Consider the following 13,237-nt stretch of genomic DNA (forward strand, 5'->3'; position numbering starts at 1 on the left):
ACTGATGTAACATCTCATTCACAAATATTCCAATACACTTTGTGCATTCTAGCTGTATTTATGTCTCCTAGCATAAGCTCAGGGAAGGCAGAAACAGTGTGGGGCAAGCATATCCATATATTTACAGAACATCACCTAAACCATAAAAAAAAAGTTCCCCCAAAAAGCTATGAATCCCATGTAAATGCAAAGTTAATTTTTAGTAATTCACAGACAGAAACAAGCTACTTGTAGTTTCCCAATGCTTACCAGAAGGTAGGAGTATGCATGCAGATAGCTATTGCAGAACAGCCCCAAAGCTTCCTAGAGAACCCACTCCTCTCTTTGACAGAAGCTCTTCAAGTGGAGATGAATAAAGAGGGCTCACTTCAGGTGTCCATTTACAGATATGTGCAACTTACTGGATATCCAAAATATTTGAAAGGGACTGGCAGATAAGAAAAAAGACTTTCAGGAAACCCAGACCCTTCCAGGGCAGCAGTTTGGGGCTTGCTGCAATATCCCACAGAATGCACAGAGACACCGGATATTACCAGACAAGTTAAACATTTCAGTCCCAGCCCTATTCTCTTCTCCAGAGCACTTCACAGTAGGGTTTTTCAGCCTCTTTGCCTCAGTCACTGGGCAAGCCAGAACAGACTAGCTTATGTAGGACCAGTTTTAGGTCAACTCTAAACACTTTTGCACCTAATGTCAGGAAGAAGTATTCAGAACTGCTTAAAAGGTAAAATAAAACACATGTACCAGATTCTCACATAATTTCTCACCAGTTGACAAAAAAGCTCTTAAAAGGATTAATTTTTCCTCAGTGTGAAAGATGAGACACAGTTACAGAGGAAAATTATTTTTTGAGGCTATCTATCTAGCTAAGAATGTCCAGAAACCTATGCTGCTTCTATAAATGTTTCGGGTTTAAAAAATGAAGCAGCGGCTACATGACCAGCTCAAAAATCATAAAGCTGAGATAGAACACAATACAATCCCACACATGGCAGTGAATGCCACAAATTCATCTATGAGTCATCTGCCCACAGAATAAAGTTTTTACAAAACTGAGTACTGTAGAGTCTCCTTCAGTAAACATACTTGGATTCAATGATAAGGAAAAAGAAAGTTAACTTTGCCAAGTAAATGAGATTGATTGTGTACCAGTGACATTAATAATACAGATTAAAAGAAACTGCTCCTAACAGAAAGTTTATGCATACAAACCATACTGATTTATAAAAAGCTTTTCCTACACCCCGTACTGAGAACACAAAATGAGATTTAAAAGAAAATAAATGCTGCCACCTAGGGAACAAGGTGGAAATCCACCAATTCAGGCTCTTCGGACTGTCTCCCATAGGGTTCGGGCCACGGCTCTCCTTTCTGCTTTTGCTCATGTTCCTGTGTCACCGAGGACAAATGGAGCAGCGATAGTACTGGCTAAAGCTGCACTGGTATCTACAGGAAGAGGGAAGTCTCTCCTGGGTGACTGCTGATGGGTAGCACCATTGGATACATGTTCTCCAATACACAAGGGTTTTCAATAGCTAACAATATCTTTCGAGCCTTAAACGTTTCAGTGGAAGCGCAGTGGGTTTGACACGTTTCTATGATACACAAGACAACTTCAGGATTCCCTGTCCTGAAAGACTGTGCCAGCAATTCAAGGAGAGATGCTTTCCTCCTTGTTCAAACTAGATATCAACTCTGATGGAGAAAGCCCGCATACCCTTTAAAGAGTGCCTGAAACAAAGGGGTTGAGCACTTCCAAACTACTCACAGCTAAGCTGGGAGCTGAAGCCCAGCTGTCCCAGAAAACACACACACAGTGTCTGCTGGGCAACAGCAGACGTGAAGTCCAGGAACTTTTTTTTAACATGTGTTTCCTGGCCAAATGTAAAAAAAATTCCAGAGGAGGGAGAGTTGGGAATTTAATCAATTAAAAAAGCTCTTCTTGTAGCTCAACTGGGGAAAAAAACATTCATCTGTACATTGCATTAGCAAAAGCCAGTAAGACATCTTCTGACCTTCGTTTGACCTATATGGATGGCTGCACATTCTCCTCCCAGTCAGATCAGAACTGTGCTGATCCTGTGAAGCTAGAAAATATCATAAAATCCTAATCAATCAAAATATTATCCAACAACCTGAGCTCAGACAGAAAAGAGATCCTTTCTTGTTTCACAGTCATGCCATTCAGCTAGTATAACTCCTTATTAGCTTCATGCATGCGTAATAAGCTAACGAGAAAGCTTGCCATAAGGTTGTTGATGTCTAAAGGTTTCAGTAACATCCTTCTATGTTACTGAATTACGAATTATGTTATGAAGCTGTTATTATTATGTTATGTTAATACTATGTTATTATAAGTTATGAAGTTGTGTCAGGGGAGGTTTAAGTTAGATATAAGGAAAAGGTTCTTCCCCAGAGGGTGTTTGAGCACTGGAACAGGTTCTCCAGGGAAGCGGTCACAGCACCAAGCCTGAAAGAGTTCAAGAAGCATTTGGACAATACTCTCAGCCACATGGTGTGACTCTTGGGGTGTCTTGTGCAGGGCTAATGGTTGAACTTTGATGATCCTTGTGGGTCCCTTCTACCTCAGGATATTCTATGATTCTACTGATTTTAGCAGTAAATTTTAATGCCATGAGTAGATGCCAGTCAGCACTTTGAGCAATCAAAGCGACAGGGATTTTAGTGCATCTGGTAAATCAAGCATGGTGATCACCAAATGCTGGTGCATAGTCCTGTACTAGTCAATTTTAATTTCAAGGAGGCTGGAAATTTTTCAAATCCTGTGTTATATAATAGTCTCTCTGTTAAAGAGAAATATACTTCTTTGCTACAGCTAGAAATGTATATTTAAACAGTTTGAACCCACTGTAGGCAGTGATGCAAGATTCACAAGCTGTCTTTCCCTCTTTGCCACTTAATTTTGCTGCTCTAACACTGTTATCTAGATGACTTCCTACCTCACCTGTATATAAAATGGACTTCTAACAGCATCACTGAAGGCAATTGGATTAGGCCATGAATGAGGACTCTTCATACAGTTAAGCCTCATAGGAAGCTTCATAGGAAGGCTTAGATTCCTAGTCTAGAAGTATGAGTCCTACTCTTCATATGAATAAGATGAACATTGTCCTAAATGTAATTTACAGTTTTTAACTTAAAACAAAAAAATTAAGCCCACCATACTGAAATTCACCATCTTTTTGATCTATAAAGGTTCATAAACACCCGACTGGCGTACATTATTTTTATGTTTCTGGTGTTTTGCTTGCAGACCTCCAGTTGTGTCACACAATGTTCCTCTGTCAAGTGATTAGCCTTCGCTCGAAGAAAATGAAAGCAGGCGTGTGCTGGAATGTAAGGGTAGTTTTGACCCTTTAAAGGAACCATAAGACAAAAGCATTATTGTTTTTCAAACCCGAAGTCACTGACCTGAGAACATTCCTCGGGCACAAAGTGTGCTGTACATCCCTACCTGCACTGCTGCTCCCCAGCAAAGCCTGACACAGCCATTGTCTGGGGCCAGCGGTGCTGCTTGGCTTGGATCAAAGGTAGAAGCCACCTGTGCATTACTAAGCACCACAGGGCAACCCAAATACACTTAATTTCAATCAACATGCAGGAAACAGAAAGGAACAAACCCAAGAAAGGCTATGTGCCCATATTCATGACAAGTGCAAGGAAAGGACCAAACCCCAGGACATGCACACCCTCCCTGTGGGATGGTCCACCAGATCCACTCTGGAATGCACTCTTTTACATCAGTCTTGGGCTTTCCGATTTTGCTTTGATGTTTGCTACAGGAAGTGGTTCTTGGGTGCCAGACGGGGCAGTGACACTGTTGCCTCACGGAGCAGAGCCCAGAGGGACGGGGACCTGGATGGCAGTGCATGTCTCCTGCCCATGCCTCCAGCATTCCAAAACAGCAGGAGCAGAGGGTGCCCAGGTCACTGCTCTCTGCCTGCAGGACCTGCAGGTAGGGAGCCAGGGGCAGAGGTTTGGTACATGTCGGGTCGCCATCACCGGTTTGGTAGCTGCCACAGGAAACCCCTCCAGTGGCTCCTCAGGGGTTGTTGGCACCTGTGGGCTCAGAATATCCCAGAAGCAAAGAGCACTGCCTTTGTTTCTAACAGAGGTGCTAGGGCCTCCCTGATCCCAGGTGGCGCTGTGGGAATGGCACTGGTTACCCGTTCACTTCCTTCTCCAAACAACTGACTTACTGGTATAGAGTCGGGACATCTCTTTCTTATGAGCCATCTTTCATAAGAAAATAAATTTGGGTTCAGGTTATAACTGTACTATGGCTATGTTTATAAACACTAGTTTGATACAGTAGCAATACTTTAAACATGCAAGCTTGTTTATTAAGACACGCTACACAGAATGTACATTTAAGGAATTCTTTCCATTTGGATCATCTGTATCCCTCTCATTTTCTTGAAAAGTGGCCATCTGCCATATCAGCAAGATCCCATTTTGAAAATTTCAACATTCTTGTTTTCTTCACTGCAAGCAGAAGAAAAATATTTCAGAAGAGAAACACTATACTTGACAGACACATTTTATATAGTGGACTCTCCCATGTCTAAATGCAGTGATGCATTTAATTGCATCACTTGTGGCAAGCATTACCACAAAGTAACCATGATGCAAAGATTTATGGATCACAGAGAGCGAGTAACTTACCAGAGGCAGCCTCACATCAGGTTTTGTTACTTATAAAAACCTGATAAAACCATCTGCAAATCTGAGAACTATCAACCCACGTGACAAATCTCTCCATGAGGAATAACATGTCAATTACAAAGCACTAATGCAAGTTGAACCTCAAAGTCTCTGAGGTGGGAGCCAGTTCTAATGCTTACAAAATTTTCCCCTTTCGCATGGGAATTCAGTAGGAAGGGAGTGCATCCTGATGCATCTCTGCATCTGAGGCTTCATTAAAATTTGAATGTGTGATTCTCTGAACACTGGAATCTTCTTTAAGGAAATTTTAGCCAAGTATCCCTTAGTTTGGAAACAATTTTTTTTTTTATTTTGAGGTGCTCCATGTACAATCTCAATTTACCAGACAAGTGCAGACGCAAAAAGAAAGTAATAGAATGCAAATTGTCCTACCTCTTCCCTGTCTTAATAGAGTCAAGCTGTTTTACTCCTCATGAAATTCAAAAGACTTATGATTACCCAAAGGTAGGGATAATCTGTACTAATAGTTGTATCAGGGATCTTTTAACCAGAAGGGAGTGGAGCAAATTAGGAATATGAAAGAAAATATCAAGATCAGGGGATGTAAAACACCTGTAAAAATGCAAGAAAAAGTTCTGACTGAAGGATAGACCTTAGGCTAAACCCTGCAGAGGCAGCTCAAGCTTCTGCATCTGTTTCCAAGAGCTTGTGGTGCTGCCAGACTAGGTTTAAATTAGTATCAGATATTGTCATTGCGACTGGACGCTGAGTGTGGAAGAGACCTGAGATTTGCATTTGAGCACCCACTTAAGAATGGATTAAATCTAAGCTTTAAAAAAAAAAAAAAAAAAAAGGCGAGGAGGAAGACCAACTTTGGTATTATAGTTAAAGGGCTACACTGCAGAACCAGGATGGGCAGGGTTTGTGCTGCACCTTTGTTCCAGGTGTTTCATGTTATCATGGATCAGTCACAGCAACCTCTTCTGCAGTACTGATAATGCACATGGGGCTTTCGGGATGCCCACACAGTCTTCCATGGCTAAAAGAGCCCATGGACAGTACTGTCTTGGTCATCAGAGAAGTGCATCTCCCTCTAAAAAGTCCTTTCATGGGCTTAAATATGGGCTAGAACTAACCTGCAAGTTGTCTGTTCAGAATCACCTAAGCTAATTCACTGAGAAGTGAATTTTTGTAACTTAGTACTGGATGTGCCCATATATCTGTGACTGTTTCTTTTTCACCACATTACACTATTTCAGCAACTGGTCATGCAGCTGGTTAAGAGGGGGAAAAAGATCCCTTTGTTCTCCCCTCCTAGGGAGTGTGACAGACTGTACCTTAGACTCCTTGGAGTGAAATGACCAATACTTATGACTATGACTATGTTTTTCAAAGCTGAAATTCTTCCAGTAAGACAAAGTGTTTTATCCGTGTTGTGTTCATGCCAAGTCAAACACTTTAGGACAACAACTCCAACAACAAAAATATGCTAAATAAAATTCTACCTTGTGTGTGTAATTGAGTTAAATCCCATGTATCACACAAAACATGTACATTACATCTTATACTAAAAAGACATAAGCCCCATCAAAAATTACTGAAGAAATCACTTAAGAGAGTTGAAATAAACAGCAGATTTGGCTGGAAAACCCTTTGTTCTGTGTGCAATGCTGTATTCAGGGATCTGCCATGCACCCATCTGGAACTGAGGGATCACGCCTAAAAAAATGAAACATCCTAGAAACATAAGGCTGGATCTCAAAGCCCATCCTTCTGCTCTGAAAGGATCAAAGACACTGTTTAAGTCATTAGATGTTCTTCTGCCTATATCTCCACAATATGGATTTCCACTCTCTGTGGGCAATACTTGCCACTTCTCTGTCTTTTATTGTGCTGATTTCACTCAGTTTCTCCATAGCCCTGGGAATTTTGATGCTGTCCTGCTCAGATCATCATATCCATGCCATCTGCAATTTTTATTGTCTTGTTTCCAATATCCATTTTAATTACAAAAATACTGAATTATATGTTACACCTAAAGGATAACTCATTTAATAGCTCTTTCCAGGTTGACTGTAAAATGTTGATTGCTGCTTTTGAACCACAGCATTTCAAACTTCTGTGACTTCATCTTTTAACAATTTCAGCTGAATAACTATTTGTCTGTTTATGTGAATGTCAAGTGGAGATATGTAAAATATCTTATTAATAGCATGCAGTAGCACTTCTGTTTCCTCCTACATTGTTTGGCCAGTTATCTTGCCAAAAAATGAAATCTCATGGATTTGATCAGATTATTTCTGACAAATCTGTATCAGCTCTGCTTACTTTCTTTTTTACCTCTAGTTATGTACAAAGCCAATCGCTTAATAACTTACTCCAACATCATTTTAGATAGTAAAAGGTGAGTAGGCTCCTAATATGTGATATGCCAAAACCTCTTTTCTCCCCTTTTTACAGATTGTACTCTGCGTGAACTGTGGTTCCCTGTTTTCTTTTTTTTGTTTTGCTTATGTTCCCTTGGTCATTTCGTCATTCGAATTTTGTAAATTATCTGGTCACAATTAATTTTTCCTCTGCCTCAAAGCCAGAAACACATTTCAGCCTTCCCTTTCTTGAGATCTCTCTGTTCATAATTTTGTAATCTGTTATTTCATTAATATAAATTGGCTTTGACCATTAAAATTCTATTCACAAGCAGTTCCTCTCAGTTTGTACTGAGAGAGCACTCTATAAAGATTTCCAGTCAATCATAATGGGGGGTAACAATGCTTGTTACATACTGATTTTCTATGTTTTCAATTTGTTTTTTAAATTATTAATAATTAATATTATTAATTATTAATTATTAATTATTAATTATTAATATTAATAATTAATGTTATTATTAATTATTAATAATTAAGTAATTTGCTGCCATAATTAATTAATTATTAAATTTTTCTATCAGGCAATCTTTTTCTTGATTTTTAGGCAACCTGTAAGATATTATTGCAAAACAGTATTTTCTCGTAACACTCGGCATTCTTAATCTTCTCTATGAGAGGAAAGACAGGAGATTGGATCTTGAATTAAAAGCTGCATTTTGGGTGGGATCTTTCATGTTTTCTGATGGAGAGTGTGGAACAATATGGCATTATATTAAATGACAATATGGCACTGTATGAACATAACAGGCAACCTCCTCTAAGATACTTCTCCTTAGGAATTACAAAAGCGAATATTCAGTACTCCCAGCTAACTGAATCCATTCAAAGCCATTTACAGGTATCATTAGAAAATATTTTGCAAGAGATTTGCATCTGAGAGGACACTGCTGAAACTGCAGTGCAGCTGTGCAAACGCTCCAAAGCCAGTAAAGAATCTATCAGTTAGCTGGGATGTCAGGGTGAAGATTCTAGTTGCATACAGGGAAGGGAAGGACAAGATGTCAATTAAGTGACTACCTGTTTGAAAGGCAGAGCACACACTCGTTTCCATAGGTCTCCCCATCAGTGCCACAAACTGGATGGAAGTCCCTTGGACATCCACCCAAAGGATACTTGGAGCAGTCCGGCTAGGGAAGACAGGTACAAAAGATGTCTAAGATACACCATTTGAAACAGGTTTCTGCTCAGCTTCTGAAGAATACTGGCATGCTCATGCACAGAAAAAAAACAGTGTCCAACAGGAGCTGACGCAGCATTTTAAAGTGTCACAGTATCTTTCACACTTCTATGGGAATTTATCAATTGAAGGTTGGCTCCTGCTGCCTGGCACGGCTTGAGCTGTGGTGTCAGGACATATGCATATGGACATATGCCACACAACCCAGCCCGTCCGACCTCCGAACCTCAGTGGGACATACGGACAGCGCGTTCCCGTGAAGGACAACTGCAGATGGAGCTGGTAATGGATGGGGAATCACCACTTGGTGCGCTGCAGCCTGAGCAGGTGGTGCCAGCACGTCCCGGGTCCCTCAGCTGTGGGGAGAGCTCCCTGCTCAGCGCCGGGGCTCCGGAGCCAGGACAGGCACAAATTCCCCATCGCCAGGCCCGGGGCTCTGGGGAAGGGGCCGCCGGCACCGGGAGGCCGGGAGGCAGGGGACCTTCCCGGGCACGACGGGGCAGGCGGCACTCACCGGGTAGCTGGCCACGGCACCGGGACACGAGACGAGCCCTGTGGGGAGCAACCGGCGTTAACGGAGCCCGGCCCCGCACGGATTCCCTCCGACCTCCGCGGGACCAGTCGCTGTCCGACTCCGGACCCCTGGACCCGCTGCTGTCCGGTCCCGTCCCGTCCCCGACCAGCCGCTGTCCGGCACCGTCCTGTGCCGGTTCCCCACCCTGCCTCCGGACGGCTGATGCCCACCCCCGGCTTAGATCCCGCCGCCGTGCCGGCCGGGGCACGGCACCAGTTCAGCCTTCCCTTTCCCTGGGACGAGACTGGCCGGGGGCACGGTACAGTCCCGTTTCCCACCTCCCCGGCACCGGCTCGCCTCCCTTCCCCCGACCGCCACCGCCCGGTACCGGCGAGGAGGACGGGCAGCAGCACCAGCGCCATCAGCAGCCGCGCCATGTCGCGAACTGAGCGGGGCCGGCTCGGGGCCCAACGGCCGCGCCGCGGGGGCGGCACGGGCGGGATCGGGCGGCACGGGAGCGGGCGGCGGAGCGGGGCACGGGCACGGCCGGGATGCCACGGAGGGGACGCGGGTGTTGAGGACTGCAGAAACCTTCCCAAGGAACGTGCGTGCTCACGGAATGAAAAGCTTTACCGTCAGGGCTGGGCAGCTGGGCAGCGCAGTTAATGGTGGGAGCCCGATTGTGATTTCAGCATTCCCCAGGCTTCCCTGCTTGACTTCAGGTCGCTAGTGCTGCGCGTTTGTGCAGAGTATCCTGGGCAACTCGGAGAAGTTGGAAATACGCATGTGACTGCTTAGGTCGTAGCCCCTGTCTCCTCAAGAAGTGACATGAAGTGACTTGTGCAGAACTATGAGTGCCCTCCCGCCAAGAGGAAGAGAAAAATTAATACAGCCTCAGAAATAAAACCAGCCTGCCTGCCTCCAAAGGCACAAGAGCACAGGCCAGCAGGGGCTGGAAAGTCTTGGTATGCCATCATGCCAGCATGGCTCGGTGTCTTGGTAGCACTGCTTTCCAAAGAGTACCTCATCTGTTGCTTCCTGATAAGAATGATTAGTTTTGCAGAGCCCAGAAGTTGGCTTTACACAGGGTCTGGCACTGCAAATGTTTGTATGCAGTTTACCAAAATATAGGGCATGGGCTTCTTGTAAAATGGCCTTTGCCTCTGTATATGAGCTGGAGTTAGACCTGTCAGGTGTTTTGATATGTCCCATATAGGTACATACACACATCCTTCTTGTCTCTGTGTCAGCCTCTGAGTCCTTCCAAGCATGGCTTTTCTTCCGCATGTTTCTGACAGTGTGCCCTGCCCACATGGCGTCATTCGGAGGTTATTATCTGCTTAATATGTTCTCATTCCTCCAGGTAACCCCTGCAAACTGTTTGCAGTGTTAAACTTTCATTCAGAGCACACCTCTGAGATTACTACCCGTGACAAGGGATGCTTCGCGCAAAAGCCTCTGGCTTGGCTATTTTAAGCAACATGCCTGATCAGAATATCTTGTGGCTGGTGAAGCGCGTAGAGGGGTATTTCTCTCTGCTTGATCTCCTTCCCTAGCTTTTCCTAAGGTTTTGCCCCAGGTTTGCCTGCTAAGCCATTTGAGTTGAGGGCATCTTTTTGTTATCTTGTTACTGGTGGGGTGTTTGCTGGATTTGCCATCCTGGGGGGACCTTTAGGTCCCAGAGAAATTTCCTTGGGAGAAGGAGCATCAGGGGGTTAAATACTGAAGAGTTAGGCTGTGGTGGGTCTCCTTGTTTCTTGAAGGTCTGATTTTTTGAAGGAAGAGGTGCCAGCTGAAAGTGAAGAAAACAGAAACAAGGGAAAGGTGAAGAAAGCAAAACCAAGGGTAGGAGTTATTTCTTAAGTTGTTAATTTCTGAAGTTCATGTCACTAAACAGTTAAGTACAAAACTCTTGCACAGAAAAAAAAAACGTGAACACAACAAACCCAGTAAGAGCTCAGTGTAGCTGTTGGTAGCAAAGATGAGCTTTCTCCTGAATAATTCCAGCACAGCAAGCACAAAATGGGTGTGTACTGTTATCATGTCACCTCAGAGAACACCTGCCCCCTAAAAAACATTCTCCACATTAATGTATTTTCCAATGAGGAAATTATATGGTCATCGGTATGTTGCACTTGATCTCAGGTAAATGGGATGAATGGGACAATTTTGGTTTAACATCACTCGAGTTATCTTTCTGTGACAGTAACACGGACTCATTCACAGCCACGTATTCTATCCCAGATGCTTCCTCCTGATGTGGCAGAGAAAATAGGAAAAAGTAACCCGAAGGTGCTCTATTAACTCTCAGTGTCACAATTGTATTTGAAACTGGCGCCAGTCCAGTCTCCTCAGTTCTGAAAGCATTTTGTTTCACTTATTTAAATTTTTCTACTAAATTTTCTACTGAGGTTATTTAATTTTGCCTTATTTGAATAAAATTTTAGAGGCAGGTCTTTAGAGAAGGAAAAACTATAGAAATAAGATATTAAATAGAAGAAAAGATAACTTACAATTTTTTTCTTCTGGAAAGATTGAGGGCTATTAAAAGATACCAATTTTCTTTTATAAATTATTAAGAACTGGAAGCAAGGAAGAGGATAATTACTCAGAGGGCTTCTAAATAGCTTTTGTATCCTGTTAACACATTTCTGATATGAATGCTGAGTCACTGGAAAGGAAAATTGCAGAATTATTTGCATATCTTCTAGAAGTTATCTTCTTGTTAACATCAGGTAGCTGATTAATAAACATGGAAGATAATAATGATCCCAGCATATAGGCTGCAGGGAACAATGCATAATTAGAAGTTACATCCCTGCAGAAAAGGTTTATTTCTGCCTTATGCTTAATGGAATAACCCTCTGTGGTTGGAAGCTGGAATTTATTTGAACTTCAGTCCCTTTTCAAAGTGAATGTATATGACTTCCTGAAAGAAAAAAGTTCCTTTAGTGAGTTTATATGTACTTTATATTCTTCTGCTACCTAGTGGTTAGTTACTAACAAGGTTGTGACAAAAAGCATCGAGATTTTGTGACTGAAAGATGCTAAGAGCAGCTTAGTTGACTAAGGGCAGGGTTCACACGAGAAGTGCAGGCCAATGTCCTTTGGAGTAAAGAAGTGTTACAAAGGAGAGTGTATGTTTGGCTTGGAGAACGAAGGGTGTAGCTCAGAGCCTCTGGTTCGTCTATGAAGAAAATTATTCTATAGGAAGGAGTGACTGTGTATTTGCCACTGCTTCCAGCAGGACTGGCCTGTGGTCTGGCTGTGCCTTGGAAGAAACAAAACAAACTGCTGGGCCAAACTGTTGGGATTGAAAACTCTCTGGTGCTCCTTGGTCTTGCTGCTGCTCCAGTGAGTGCTGTCCAGGTGCTTCTGAGATTGCTGCAAAGATTGGCCATTCATTTTTACCACCCTAGTGGTGGTGGCAGGAAGGTCATTCTGTAGTTCCACCTGTACAGTTTATCCTCAGCCACTCATGACTGTCCTGCCTACTGGAGATGCTCGATTGCTTGGGTCTGCTTGTGAAGGTGTTTCCTCTCTTAAATCTGTGCAAATCAGCCAGGTGAGCAAGGACCTACTGCTAAAAATCCCCGAGTACCCCACCTAGATTGGACTGAAGTGGCAAACTCTAACACAGGGTCATGGTGTGGGTGGCCCAGACTTATTCCAGGATGTTCCCTGTCTCCCAAAACCAGGCTAAGCAAAACAGGAATTATTTTTATACAGTCAGTAATGAGTAGGTCTTAAAAAAATAGCCAGTGATTAATGTGGACATCAACAAACTGCAGAAAAATAATGTGCTTGAATGTGGCATGGATTCAATATCAATAAAAGCTTTTAGACAAAGAATGATAAATGCCAGCATAGAATCATAGAGTGGTTTGGGCTGGAAGACATCTTTAAAGGTCATCTAGTCCAAACCCCCTGCAATGATCATCTTCAACTAGATCAGGATGGTCAAAGCTCCATCCAACCTGACCTTGAATGTTCCCAGGGATGGGGGATCCACCACCTCTCTGTGCAACCTGTGCCAGTGTCTCACTGTCCTTATAGTAAGGAATTTCTTCCTTATATCTACCCTCCTTTAGTATAAAATCATTACCTTTTTTCCTGTCACTATGAGCCCTACTAAAAAGTCTGTCCCCATCCTTCTTATAAGCCCCCTTTAGGTACTGGAAGGCTGCAGTGAGGTGTCCCCAGAGCCTTCTCTTCTCCAGGCTGAACAACCCCAACTCTCTTGGCCTGTCTTCACAGGAGAGGTGCTTCAGTCCTCTGATCGTATTTGTGGCCCTCCTCTGTACCCATTCCATCAGGTCCATGTCTTTCCTGTGCTGAGGGCTCCAGAATTGGATGAAGCACTGCAGATGAGGTCTTGTGAGTGTGGAGCAGAGTGGGAAAATCACCTTCCTCGACCTGCTGGCCACACTT

The 13,237-nt window shown here is 43.3% G+C and overlaps 1 protein-coding gene across 1 annotated transcript; it reads right to left on the minus strand.

The window, feature by feature from the left end:
* Positions 1-4,339: 4,339 nt before the first annotated feature.
* On the minus strand, positions 4,340-9,306 carry SPINK2 (serine peptidase inhibitor Kazal type 2). Its single transcript, XM_064652201.1, has 4 exons — positions 9,195-9,306; positions 8,807-8,844; positions 8,133-8,242; positions 4,340-4,506 (listed from the first exon to the last, which is right to left on the minus strand). Exons 1-4 carry the CDS (start codon positions 9,241-9,243, stop codon positions 4,461-4,463), a joined length of 243 nt encoding a protein of 80 aa, XP_064508271.1. The 5' UTR covers positions 9,244-9,306; the 3' UTR covers positions 4,340-4,460.
* Between the last annotated feature and the right edge of the window lie 3,931 nt (positions 9,307-13,237).

Source organism: Pseudopipra pipra, chromosome 4 (assembly GCF_036250125.1).
Source record: "Pseudopipra pipra isolate bDixPip1 chromosome 4, bDixPip1.hap1, whole genome shotgun sequence".
In the NCBI taxonomy this organism is placed as follows: domain Eukaryota; kingdom Metazoa; phylum Chordata; class Aves; order Passeriformes; family Pipridae; genus Pseudopipra; species Pseudopipra pipra.